General features: G+C 45.4%; 1 protein-coding gene across 2 annotated transcripts in view; it reads right to left on the bottom strand.

The window, feature by feature from the left end:
- The window catches only part of LOC109909300 (leucine-rich repeat and fibronectin type III domain-containing protein 1-like protein), a 135,712-nt gene that overhangs the window by 34,465 nt on the left and 86,704 nt on the right, over positions 1-14,543 (bottom strand). For both annotated transcript variants that reach the window (XM_020508382.2, XM_031796521.1), the window contains exon 3: positions 6,604-8,009. In XM_020508382.2, coding sequence (XP_020363971.2) covers positions 6,604-7,985 — 1,382 coding nt within the window. In that variant the 5' untranslated portion in view covers positions 7,986-8,009. The remainder of the gene's footprint in view (positions 1-6,603; positions 8,010-14,543) is intronic.

Here is a 14,543-nt window from a genome sequence, read left to right as displayed (position 1 = left end):
GTGTGTGTGTGTGTGTGTGTGTGTGTGTGTGTGTGTGTGTGTGTGTGTGTGTGTGTGTGTGTGTGTGTGTGTGTGTGTGTGAGAGAGATAGAATATGCACACGTGTATGTGTGCGTCTCTGAATTGGCTTGCACAACGAGCATAAGTGTAGTGCACATGGTTACGTGCAGATGAGCATATTATGTGTGATCTCACAAACACTAGCTGAAAGCTTCAGCACGGTGGACACATCCAAATGAGATATCGCACGTGACGGCAGCCTATCAGAATCCCCAACATCTTTCCCAGGCTGTAAATAACTTAAAAATGCCACCATGGGGTGTAACCTTGAATAAAGCATTTCCGGTTGGTAGGCGGACGAGGAAGAACAGGTTGGGATAACCATCTGTCCCACCTCAACATGCTCAACACAGCACCTGGTTTCATTTGGATTGGCAGGCCTTACAACCGACAGCTATTGTCTAATAGAGACTTCATAGCCTTTTTGTTCATTTCATTTTATCAGTTCAATCGACTGATGCGGACATATGGTCCCTTTTGTTTTTAAACACATTTGTGTGTTTTGACTCAAATCTTCGAGAGTCGATTTATACAAAGGCGTGTTTTCCCATCGACATCTTACACAACGGTTCATGTTACAGTTATTGGCATCTGATGACAGAAAAAACAATGTGTGTTATGTTGCCATTCTTTGTTGAAATATGCTATTGAAAGGCAGGCCACAACATTCTCTTTCATGGATCTCTATTCGAGGTCTCCATGCGAGAGCCAATACTATGTGAACCTGATGAGTCATCCTTTAAGCTTTGCAGCCCATGCCAGTTTGGAGGTTAGTTCCAATGAAGCATAACACCGAGCACTGTAATGTACAGAGTCGTTGACAAAAGAACAAGGTAGGCCGGCTCGTTCCCTCAGCCAAAACCGAGGGAACTAGTTAACCTTTATCTATCATTCTCTGTACAGGTGTTATGCTGCACCATCGTGCACAGTGAGACAGCCACGTTGATGGTATAACCCGTTGCTCGGGAGAAGCCGTGTACAGCAGCGTAATGCTCTTCGGTTTGATTCTATTTTGATTTCTCACGAGGCAATGCCGTGAACATGTCATGTACAACACCAAAAGGAAATTACATGTCACGTTTGAAAATCGGGTGTTGGCAACAGAGTCTTATCAAAACCATAATTCGGGGAATTCACTTATGCCACGCTCTGTTCCGCGCCACGCATCCTACTTTGCCAAGCCTTTGTTTAGAAGAATCCCTATGATTTTGTGTTTTTATTTGTTTCGACTATATATAGTCCTTATGAGGACTGTCTGAGAGACATCGCAGGTACACTTCAAGTAGACACGTGTTTGCATAACAAATGATCCCACTGGGCCCAAACGTCCATTCAGCGTCGGTTCAATGTCGTTTCATTGAAATGACGTGGAAACAACGTTGATTCAACCAGCGTGTGCCCAGTGGGATTGGCTTTGTCGCAACCCAGAAATGTCAGCTCAGAGGGGCCAATGAAAAGGCCCCAAATAAACAGGCGATGCATGTTGCATGTACAGTGCCTTGCGAAAGTATTCGGCCCCCTTGAACTTTGCGACCTTTTGCCACATTTCAGGCTTCAAACATAAATATATAAAACTGTCTTTTTTTGTGAAGAATCAACAACAAGTGGGACACAATCATGAAGTGGAACGACATTTATTGGATATTTCAAACTTTTTTAACAAATCAAAAACTGAAAAATTGGGCGTGCAAAATTATTCAGCCCCTTTACTTTCAGTGCAGCAAACTCTCTCCAGAAGTTCAGTGAGGATCTCTGAATGATCCAATGTTGACCTAAATGACTAATGATGATAAATACAATCAACCTGTGTGTAATCAAGTCTCCGTATAAATGCACCTGCACTGTGATAGTTTCAGAGGTCCGTTAAAAACGCAGAGAGCATCATGAAGAATAAGGAACACACCAGGCAGGTCCGAGATACTGTTGTGAAGAAGTTTAAAGCCGGATTTGGATACAAAAAGATTTCCCAAGCTTTAAACATCCCAAGGAGCACTGTGCAAGCGATAATATTGAAATGGAAGGAGTATCAGACCACTGCAAATCTACCAAGACCTGGCCGTCCCTCTAAACTTTCAGCTCATACAAGGAGAAGACTGATCAGAGATGCAGCCAAGAGGCCCATGATCACTCTGGATGAACTGCAGAGATCTACAGCTGAGGTGAGAGACTCTGTCCATAGGACAACAATCAGTCGTATATTGCACAAATCTGGCCTTTATGGAAGAGTGGCAAGAAGAAAGCCATTTCTTAAAGATATCCATAAAAAGTGTTGTTTAAAGTTTGCCACAAACCACCTGGGAGACACACCAAACATGTGGAAGAAGGTGCTCTGGTCAGATGAAACCAAAATGGAACTTTTTGGCAACAATGCAAAACGTTATGTTTGGCGTAAAAGCAACACAGCTCATCACACCATCCCCACTGTCAAACATGGTGGTGGCAGCATCATGGTTTGGGCCTGCTTTTCTTCAGCAGGGACAGGGAAGATGGTTAAAATTGATGGGAAGATGGATGGAGCCAAATACAGGACCATTCTGGAAGAAAACCTGATGGAGTCTGCAAAAGACCTGAGACTGGGACGGAGATTTGTCTTCCAACAAGACAATGATCCAAAACATAAAGCAAAATCTACAATGGAATGGTTCAAAAATAAACATATCCAGGTGTTAGAATGGCCAAGTCAAAGTCCAGACCTGAATCCAATCGAGAATCTGTGGAAAGAACTGAAAACTGCTGTTCACAAATGCTCTCCATCCAACCTCACTGAGCTCGAGCTGTTTTGCAAGGAGGAATGGGAAAAGATTTCAGTCTCTCGATGTGCAAAACTGATAGAGACATACCCCAAGCGACTTACAGCTGTAATCGCAGCAAAAGGTGGCGCTACAAAGTATTAACTTAAGGGGGCTGAATAATTTTGCACGCCCAATTTTTCAGTTTTTGATTTGTTAAAAAAGTTTGAAATATCCAATAAATGTCGTTCCACTTGTTGTTGATTCTTCACAAAAAATACAGTTTTATATCTTTATGTTTGAAGCCTGAAATGTGGCAAAAGGTCGCAAAGTTCAAGGGGGCCGAATACTTTTGCAAGGCACTGTATACTGATGAACCACTCAGGTATAAAACGGAACCAAGTCCGTCAAGTGAGTGGATTGGCGAGCTCATTACAGCGAGCTCAATCTCAGCGACAAAATGTCTGCTCCCTCAAATCGTTCTCTTCGCTTCTTCCCTTCTTTCACCGTCTCCGCCTACAGTGCTCTTCCACCCATCCCTAATAGAACCTCAAGCAGAGGGGACTTAAAAAGTAGAGCATGAATGTGCATGTGCAACGGTGCCATTCTATTGCGATGGGGCCTTTACTCACCGGGGGGGGGGGGGCGCACCACAGAGCGGGACTGAGAGGAGCTCGGAGGAGTCGGCGCGTCCCACAGTCCTGTAAAGTAGAGGCGTTAAGGGGAATTGAGGAGGAGTGACTATTGCCAATGTCCAGCTGGGTCCAATTGATTCCTGGTGACACCCCGCATGGAGACGCCATCAATGGTATCGATGGGCATCGCCCGAGTGACTGTGCCAGCAAATATACAGCGGGCCCTTGACGGACCTCGCAGCCGGTCCCGTGTGCTTCAAGCCTCATCCGTCAGATATAAACTGTCAATCACTCTCCGACATCAGAGGAATGGCGGGGGCCGTGTCCCAATACTGTCAAGCGCCTTCCTTTCATAGTCTCCTTTTATTTTTTGGCCATTGACATGTGAGAGGAGGGCATTAATCAAATGGCCACCGGATTATTTACAATGACACCCCCCAACTGTTTTTTACACTGCTGCTACTCACTGTTTCTTATCTATGCATAGTCACTTCACCCCTACCTACATGTACAAATGACCTTAACTAACCTGTACCCCCGCACATTGACTCGGTACCGGTAACCCCTGTATTTAGCATCGTTATTTTTATTTGACACTTTTTTACTTTAGTTTATTTGGTGAATATTTTTCTTAACTCTTCCTTGAACTGCACTGTCGGTTAAGGGCTTGTAAGTAAGCCTTTCGTGGTAAGGTTGTATTTGGGACAAATAAAGTTTGATTTGACTTACACTGTATCAAATCTGTCAAGTCATTTTAGATCGGTGGTCTGGAAGGAAAGGACTATCAGGCCCTAATTGGGCCAAAATGAACATTTGCTAGAAACATTTGGATGGAACCTGTTTTTTAAATGTATTTTACTGTTGTACAGAAATGCCTAAAATGATCAAGAACACATTTTGAGTAGGAGCTGGACCAAACCAAAGCGAACATAGAAGCTCATTTGCAACGGGCCAAATCAGCAGAAGGGTACCGACAGACATTTCAATAGCCCTAATGCGTATTGTGCTGGCAGAACAGACCGTTCGTTCGGTCGACCCACTTCCTGTGGGCATGATACTGATTCGCTCTTAATAATCTTTGGGCTGCAGCGTGTCGCGTACTGGGACCTGGCAGTGGCTGTTACGCCATTCCTCTGCACAGCATTCGAAAAGGTGTTTGTTGTTCTCTTGAGCTCTTCGTCTCCGAAACGTGTCCTTTATGCACATTCCTCTCTTCTTCCAAATCAATATGGAAGACAAGAGGCAGAGTTTAAGCAAGCGTTGCTGCCCAAGAGTCGAAACAAAACCTCTGATTCGTCCAAAACAAAGAAAGATGTTTTTTTTAATGATGAGCTGTTTGAGAAATGTACTGTACTTGCGTTTTTTTTGTGTGGGTGTGTGTTTGTATTAGTGTATTGAAAATCTTTGAGTGTACTATGTGCTCATAACCCTTCAGTGGGTGTGTAGAGAAGTGCAAGATACATAATATGCTATGTTTACATAACATAGGTGTATGTGTGCGAGCGTGCATATGTTCGTGTGTCTGCGAGCATCCGTGCGTGCTCACGGCTTTCCCGGACCAAGTAAATAAAATCAGACAACTAGTCAATGAGGAAGTGGGAGCAATGTTTAAGTACTTAGTCCTAGATAAATTCACCTATAGGAATTCACCTCTTCTGTCCCAGTCAGTTAATTGGCTTCCGTGTTCATTAGTTTAGGCTCCCCACAATATCTGCTGAGAGAGAGTGTTTATCAGAGCACAGACACATCAGTCTATACAGACTGTGTACCTGCTCTGAAACCAGCCACAATCCAAACTGTGTCTCCCTCCGTGCACAATGTTCCTCTACGTGTTCGGCATTCAAAATCATCCCTCCAACTCCCCGTGGTAACAGGAACCGCTTGGGGAATAGGTTTCCCCTGAAAACAGCAAAGAGAGTGAAGTTCCCTCTCACTCTGCTTTTTCCCACTGTGGGACAGAACCGCCTATCTTCAGTCACTAGGATTTGCCTCCAGGATCTTGACCCTTCTGCTGATTTGGCCCGTTGCAAATGAGCTTCTATGTTCACTTTGTTAGGTTAGATTACTCATTGGTTATTACTGCATTGTCGGAACTAGAAGCACAAGCATTTCGCTACACTCGCATTAACATCTGCTAACCATGTGTATGTGACAAATAACATTTGATTTTGGATACCCTAAATGAGATCCCAAATCAATATGCCCCCTTAGTGACAGCTGCCATTGATCAGAGCAGAAAAACTAAACAAGCCGCCTGCATACAGGCTTGGGCCAGGCCCTGTAAGACGACGTGAGAAGCCCTGGGCCAGGCCCTGTAAGACGACGTGAGGATCCCTAGGCCAGGCCAAGTAAGACGATGTGAGAAGCCCTGGGCCAGGCCCTGTAAGAAGACGCGAGGAGCCCTGGGGCAGGCCCTGTAAGACGACGTGAGAAGCCCTGGGGCAGGCCCTGTAAGAAGACGCGAGGAGCCCTGGGGCAGGCCCTGTAAGGAGACGCGAGGAGCCCTGGGGCAGGCCCTGTAAGACGACGCGAGGAGCCCTGGGCCAGGCCCTGTAAGATGACGTGAGAAGCCCTGGGCCAGGCCCTGTAAGACAACGTGAGGAGCCCTGGGCCAGGCCCTGTAAGACGACGTGAGACTTGGATTGGAAAGAAACACTTTTTGATGACCAAAATAATTCACAAATTACAGAACGGTCCATCAGCATCTATCAGAGTGCTACAAACTCAAAATAATTGATATAAATTGATGTTGGACCTGGAATATGCAATGAGGGAGGCATCAAAACAGAAAATAAATCAGAATAAACCTTGGAACAAGGCCGGAGGAGCAAAATAATAAACAAGGAGAGAAGAGAAGAAACATGTCTTCTCAAAGCAAATGAAAAATGTTCCTTTTTATATCTCTTGCAAATAACGATTAGTAACTACCAACCTCATTTATTAACTCATTATAATTACATACATGTATACAACATGAAATGTTTCTGGTGTTCTTATGATTGCTACTGTTTAGCTGATAGACATCTTGTAATTGTATGTCTGTGAGTCAAAATGTAATTTCATCATAAAACCTTGAGTAACTCATTAACGCACAAAAAAACTAAACATTTTGAAAGTTTTTAAACTCATTCTAACCAAGAGACCCCATCAGCCCTGTTCAGGTCCCTATCCCTCCTCACCTGTAGATGAGCGTGTCATCCAGGGAACTGTTGTACTGGACCTGGTACATCCTGATCCCAGGGACGTGGTTCTGATATGGCCATTTGATCAGCACTGAGCTAGCTGTCAGCTCCGCCATCAGCACCCTTCCCTCCTGGTTCCTCCGTGTGTCGTTGCCCGTGGCCGTGGTGGACTTGGCCGAAGTGAGGATGTCTGAAGGGCCAGGGTCGGGCTCCCGTAGCCGGTTGGTGCTGTTGGCCAGGTGGGGGAGGAGGTTGACCACCAGCTCCACCTGGCCCGTGGACTCCCCCGCCGCGTTGGAGGCAATGCAGGTGAATGTTCCAGAGTCCTTCATGGAGGTGATGTTGATGTCCAGGCTGCCATTGCTGAAGGTGACAGTCCTTGATGTGTTGGAGATCAGACGGCCCTCGGGGGAAATCCAGTGAATCTCTGGATCCGGGTCTCCGTTGGCCTTGCACTTCAGACTGGTCGGCTGGCCCTCCATGGTGAAGGTCTTGGCAGACTTCCTGGTCATGACCGGAGGGTCACAGATGAACTCCTCCTCGGGGATGGTCCAGAAGTACTTGGCTGTGAGGTCTGGAGGAGAGGCACAAGTCTCCAGGTCATCTTCCCTGGTCAGCCTCCTCAGCCACAGCAGCTCACAGTTACAGTGGAGCGGGTTTCCACCAAAACTCATCACCAATGACGACTGAGGGGATCCTTTGGCTTTCGCGTAGACGGGGATGCGCAGAAAAAGTGGATCCGGAGGGATCTTCTTCAGCTTGTTGGAAGTCATGTCTAGACGCGCCAGCTTGTGCAGGTTGGTGAAGATCCCTTGGGGCACGTGCTCTATAAGGTTATGGTCCATGTTAAGGGTGTTGACGTTGGTTAGACGACCTATCGTCTCCCAGGGGATGTCAACCAGGTTGTTGTAGGACAGGTCCAGGTCTTCCAGGGTTCCTGTGAAGTCGTCAAAGGCGTGGGGAGAGATATCGTGCAGCTGGTTGTTGGCCAAGATCAGGTGCCTAAGGTTGGTGAGCCCCCGAAAGTGGTCATCCCTGATCACACTCAGCCGGTTGCTGTCCAGGTGCAGCGCTCGCAGCCGCTTGAGGTCCTCGAAGGTGTAAGGCATGATCTGGCTTATGGTGTTGCGGGACAACGTCAGATGGATCAAACTAGTCATGTTGGCAAAGTCCCGCCTCCTTATGGCTGTGATAAAGTTCTCAGTGAGACGCAGCTCCACGGTGCGCCTGTCGATGACGGTGGGCACGAAGAGTAGGCCCGTCTTGGCACAGAGGATGGCCAGCGAGGGGGACAGGTTCTGGCACATGCAGCGCTTGGGGCACAACTGCCCCCTGGTGGAGACGGCCAGCACCAACAGGGAGAAGATCAGCCGGTCCATCCTCCCTCGGGCGTTCTGGGGAAACTGCAAGGCAAAGGAGAGAGGCACTGGTCAGGACATGTCAGGATGTGGTACTCCAAGCGGGGAATTGACTAGGTGAATCAAGATTTTATATCTACGTTGAGCTATTACAGTGGTCAAACTGAGATTAAACATCTCTATCAGCCATGATCGGAATGTAAAACAGCAGTGTTCGCCCTGCATTCAGATGATCAAAGCCAGTAAACGTATGCGAATACATTTCAACGAATGGGCAATGCCCTCAATGAAATGTTTAGCACACACTGAAGCATAAGGCAGAGGTGACGTTACAAGCGAGCCAATTTTATTCACGGCTTGTTTCTTATTTTCCTCCTCATAGATACTTCTTGAAGATTTGCGGGAATCATACACATGTCATGCCAATATGTCCAATGAAGAGATAAGGACAAAGAATAGGTGCGTGTAATTATAGCTTAGCAAATCATTTAACTCAACATGCAATCCCTGGACAACGTTAGCTGGCTGCCATATCACAGTTTAAGGATTTACCACAGCGGGTCTAACTTCTGTGTATTATCTAAAAGCCACTTTTCTTTTTTCCTTACATAGCTCCCTCCATCTCCAACATGAGTGAAAACACGAATATATCTGTATACAAGACAACTGCTACAGTTGTAGCAAAAGCATGCAGTCATCCACCCACACACTTACAAACTCATTTTATACGAATTCACACGCAAATACACAAAACAGCAATGCACACACAACACACAGCACGAGTGCATGCGTAACCCACACACACATACACACACACACTCTGAAAAAAAAAATTGCGAATTGCCGATGGCCGAGATGTTCCCATCTCTCTCGTCGTAAAATGGCACTTGAATGTATTTATCGTGGTAATTCCTTGCTCATGGCAAAGTACCCTAAACACACACACACACACATCTGTATTTACGACAGCCTTTCTGCAGCTACAGTTCTCAGCATTACAACTCAATGCATCAGGACATGCAATGGGATTTTGTCATCGGCCATTAAAAAGGCCTTATGTTCTTCTCTGTGAATTGAATGAAACCATTGAATGGTATTGGAATGGAGATGTAGGATGCCATTGAATAGCTTCTCGCGTGTGACCAAGTGGCCATCCGCCATACAGCATCAGCAGAAACATAGCAGCTGCCCATATGCATCTCATTTCACCCACCCATTTCACAGCTGCACCTTGGATTACGGGGCTGATGCTATGGTGAATACCAAACAGACCTAACGCCATGGAAACCACGTTGAAATCTTTATTTATTTTTTTCACTTTTTTTTTGTACATACATTCAATTTGATCTAGTGAATAGAGGTGCAGTAGACACTGATGCAGTTAGTCTCAAGGTCAAATCACTGTGTGAGACATTTAAGCTGCCATACATACTGTAATAGCCCACATAGCGTAAGTAGATCAAATGGGGAAGGATGCTCTGACAAACCTTTACCTCCTGGTCCTTCATAATTAAAAAGGAATTAACTGTACTGCCAGCCAACACAAAATCCAACTTAGCTTCCGTCAAGTGCTTATCCTGTAGCAATCCCGTCCTTTTAAAAATGACATGTCAACCGCTATTAGCAACTGTAAATTGCGGTTTTGCAGTGAATACAAATCAAGATTAACAATAAACACACAGATGTGTAGCTCCGTTGTTGAATACATGGCGGGTCAGGTTGCGTTCAATTCGATAAGGGGAGATGCGGGTAAATGGCAAAACAACATGGCCGCTGTTAAATTTCCCTCTGTTAATTAATCATCTCTCTCAGACTAAGCTGTTGTAAGACAACACCATCATCTAAAAGGTCAACAATCTGCTCTAAGAATGAGGGCCTGATTTCCAACTCCTCTCATATCACATATACTGAAGCCACAGCCCCGTCAGCTGGGGAAACATCATTATGTGGGCAGAAATCTCCCAAGGTACAGGGCTTAAAATGACAAGCAGCTAACCGTCAGCTCTCTGGTGAATCCTGGTGTGGAGACTGGAGACAGTTGACACCCCAGAGCTTATTTACGGGATGAGCCTCCACTCTGCTCTGCTCTGACAGAATTCTCTGACCCCCGTGCCACCCCACAATGGAGATGGATTAGGCTGTCGGGCTGTGGAGTGGAACGGTCTGCAGTGCCCCAGGAAGGGCCCAGTCGATGAGAAGGGAGAAGAGAATAGGAGCAAGACCCAGAGCGGTTCACTACGCATGGAGTAAACACAGCCAGGGCGACACTTGATGGCTGCCGTTTCCTCCACTCTTGAGACAAACAGAACAAGGGATCGCTTGTCCCTCTGTTATTCAAGGAGTCGAGCTTCTGCTTACTGTCAGTATGTTTTAATGCTGAAGAGTTGTACAGGAGCACTAATGTATTCTGGTCTTGATCGTACAAGACAGGCTACAAGCATGTGCAAATACTAAGTCGTTAAAACATGAGCATCGTTCGTTTTTTAATCATATAAATGACCAAGTTCCTGCAGTATACATTGAAACATGAGGCAAGATGAAAAGAGCCTGGTAGAACGTGATGTCAGTAGTACACCAATGACCTCACATAGAGGACGACTACGGGAATATATTTCAAGGGAGATGAATTAGTCTTCTCAGAAGGGCCTACCCACATAAACGGACAGAGGGGATCTGGCACACGCAGACGTTTTGTTGTCTTAGCTTACCCATCTGCCTTTAGAGCAAGAACTTCATTGCGAGGACAATCGCATCGGTGCGCGATATTTAGTCACGTCGCATGAAGTGTTCGTTTATCACAGCAACGTGGCACCACATCCTGTGTGTCTGGCTGACATGTTTTGACAGATATGCGCACCGTCAGATATGCATGTCATTGTTTTCTGTGGTACGTAATGAGCTACAAATATCACAGTGGTGTTTTTTTCCCCCTACTTGATGGTATGAAGCCGATATTCAAACAGAAGTTCCACAAATATTTTTTGGGGGGATAAGTAGACGATTCTGGTTCGTGTGTTTGTTCAGAACGCTGCTCTGGTCTGGAGCTCATCCATTAGCCCACGGACCAAAGGCCTATCTCTCTCACATCCCATTACACACCACCGCCACTCTCCTCCTCAGATGAAGGGATGGACTGGAAAGAGAGAAAACAAAGTGCTTCAGCAAGACGCTGTGCCTTGCAGCTCTGCTATTGGTCGGGGTGACCCTCAGAGTGTGCTCCGAGGTGTTCGGTCTCATAGCAACCGCAGACGAACAGGCAGACTAGGGGTCTAGGAGAAGGAGATTGGGTTTCAAAACCCCCGTAAATTGTATATTTGGAAACTTGTGTTTGTTTGTGCTTGGGCCTGTGTAGGATTGAGATGGACTGCGGCTGTGCTCAGAAGGAGGGAGACCGCAAGAGAGTCAATCATTTGACACACTGTCTCAGCCACCAAGTTATTTCAAGAGACACATAAACACTGAGGGGCAACATACCAGCATATCCTATATAGTACATTTACGGTATTGCTAGTAGATACCCACAGAGTTCCAGTAATTGCGCTAACGCTAGTTAGCATTGGCTCGCAAAACTACCTCTAGCTTCCTTCATACTGGCTACAGACACAGAAATGGTACCCAATGAGTTCATCTGACTCTGGAGAAGTAGACGAAGGGCCTCAGTGCTAAAATCCCGAAGTATCCTTTGAATCATTAACTCCGCTGAATGACATCAACTATGCAGTATTAATGGGGAAACAGGGCAAAAAGAGCTCCTCGCCGTCTGTGCTCTTCAAATAAAATGGATAACGCACCCACCGCACATTACAGTAACTGGGTTCTGTTTGATGCTCGACACCGAGAAGACTTTCCTCGAGGGTATTTTGGAGCCATATTCAATGTGCTCCTGTTACAGTACAACATTGTGTGATTATTGCAAGGCAAATAACCTCAGGGTTTAGTATAACCCACCGTACCATAAACCCAGTGAGCCTTAAAAAAGAAACCCTGCTATGACTGGAGCCTTTAGAGATCAACCATTTTGCTGTGAAACCCTACGATCGGCGTTTATACCTCAAAGTCGACGGACCCCTCGCCACACATCCCCCACATTGGCCGCGACAAGCTACTGAGATCTAAGCCGCGCAGGGAATACAGCGCACGTTATGGGGATACCACCGCTAACACATAGCACTGCGATTGAATGATCCGCCCGCAATAGCCCCACAGCATACCGCGACCGTGAAGCATACCGCAACACTAATCGAACGCGACTGGTCAGAATGTATGGGGTGCGTACATTTCCCGCAGAGCACGGCAGGCCTCAAATGAGCGTGGAAATCAAAGTGCCAAGAAAATACTCGGTCGGCGGTGGACTTTACGTGGTGACACTGGCAAGCCAGGTTCCCTTAGAAAGCCCCTTTTTAGCTGAAAGAGGCTAGGCGGGGGCCCTACTTGGTAGTCAGCCGTGCTAACTGAGCTCCATTCAGGAGCTGTTCCTCTAGGGGCTCGTCCGTTCGAAGAGATGAGACAAACTGTTTTAAAGGTGTACACTGCTTGTGGTGTCGGAAGTGGGGCTACCATGCTCTTTTTATTTCCTTTGAATATTCCGTTTCTTTACCCCCTCTTGGCATCTTACTTTGCGGTGAAAGAAATTGAGGAAAATATTGACAAATTAGAGGAAAATAGTGCAATTGTAGAATGTGAAGCATATAGAATATTATTTTTGTTTTACATTGAATCAGACACGGTTAGATTTGCGCATCACAATCTGCCCGATTTTGCACGACTGGCATACTTTTCAGACTGCTGAGTAGGTTCCTATTTAAATCCGTGTGCAGTTTCTTCTGCTACACCCCGGCTGCTATTACTTTGGATGAAAGGCAGTGAGACATATTCAATGGTTTTAGAATTGTCAGATCGTTCCTCAAGCCTCACAGTTCCTTCATAGACAAGTCTGTGAAGCCTTTGTCTGACTGTCACATCACTGCATTACTGTGTGGTTCGCCCAGATAAAATAACGTAGCTTCCCATAAAGTCAAGTATTTTTTTTAAATAACAATGAATAAAGGTGGTATATGATGCTGTGCTATCCCCAAAATATGGTCATTTAACAGACTTTTATCCAAAGCTGTCAACAGTAAGACATACGCAATACACAGTATGTGGCCCATGTGGGAATGAAACACACAACCCCGCTGCTGCCTGAACCATGCTCTAAACCATCGATGGTATTATAACTACCATACACGGAAATCAAGTGAATTTATCCAGGTGTGATGCTGGGATAAAAAAAAAAGTTGAATTTCTGTCCGTTTGCCTACTTCTTATTCCTCCATCATGTGAAAAAGAGCCGGTCCTTCAGCCTCAGAGCATTATAAAATCCACTCGAGTATGCTTCATCAACCTTTCCTATGCAAAACTAGCTGAAATTAAGTATTCCATGGCCATACCGTAATGTGAATCTACACTGTTTGCCTAGTATTACTAAAACTACAAAATGCATAGAGAATATATGAATTCTCCCCTGTCCCGCAGTAGAAAATGTCCTTCGGTTTTTGCCTATGTTTCATGTGATTATAGTTGTGCCGCAAGGGTACCCAAGGGGAAAGGAACTCTGCAGTCTGTGATGGGACCCAGTACAGTTTGATTGAGTCCGATTTCAGAGCCACTCTCTTCTGTCACATCTCCCCGGAAAAGGGTTTGAATAATCTCTAGCAGCTTCAGCAGACTTGCTCCATTTCACAGCGACTCCCAGTGAATTACCCTGGGAGAAGCCACACTCCCTCCCTGGATATATCTGCCTCGACTCATCCCTGTCTCCCACTGCCCCCCACCGAACCCATCCATACATGTCCTGCATCTACATCCCTTCATCTCTCTCTCTCTCTCTCTCTCTCTCTCTCTCTCTCTCTCTCTCTCTCTCTCCTCTTTCACCTTTGCCTCAACTCCCATATCCATCCATCGTAATCTCCAGCATATGGAAAAGAATCATGAGAATGAAATAATCTGATATGGCAGAAGAGGATTATTTGTACAACAATCTAATAAGAATCTGGTAAGATTTTGTATGTGTTGCCTTATATGACAGTGGTGTATTTGTATATGTGTTGCCTTATATGCCTTTATATGTCATACACAATTGAATAAATGAAATGATGCCAACGAAGATATGGTATGACATATTTAAGACAAAATACCGTATACGAATTATATGAGTCACCTATAAATATTTTATGAAAAGTATCTTCTGAGAATGTAACCTCTACAAAAATAAAGGATTTCCTTAATAGGTTTCACAGTTTTTTTGAAAGTAAAAAAAAAAAAAAAAAACATGACAATTTCTATAACAAAAATACAATATTTGTATATACATTTTCATGTATGAGTTTCCATGGTGAAGGTTGGGCAGCACTGGACTGTTGCTTTATCTACCGCTATGCCTTTGGTCTCCCATCCAGGGTTTTAATCAAGCCCATCCCTGCTTAGGTTTGATATCTATCACCGACTACTACCAATGTGCTACCGTGAGAATGGCTGTTGAGAGATCTCCACTCAATAACCAAATAGATTCACTGCTGCTATCAAAGTCATTCCTCCTCA

The sequence above is a fragment of the Oncorhynchus kisutch genome, linkage group LG18 (assembly GCF_002021735.2).
Source record: "Oncorhynchus kisutch isolate 150728-3 linkage group LG18, Okis_V2, whole genome shotgun sequence".
In the NCBI taxonomy this organism is placed as follows: Eukaryota; Metazoa; Chordata; class Actinopteri; order Salmoniformes; family Salmonidae; genus Oncorhynchus; species Oncorhynchus kisutch.
Note: the sequence above shows the minus strand (reverse complement) of the source record. Positions and strands in the feature narration are given on the sequence as shown.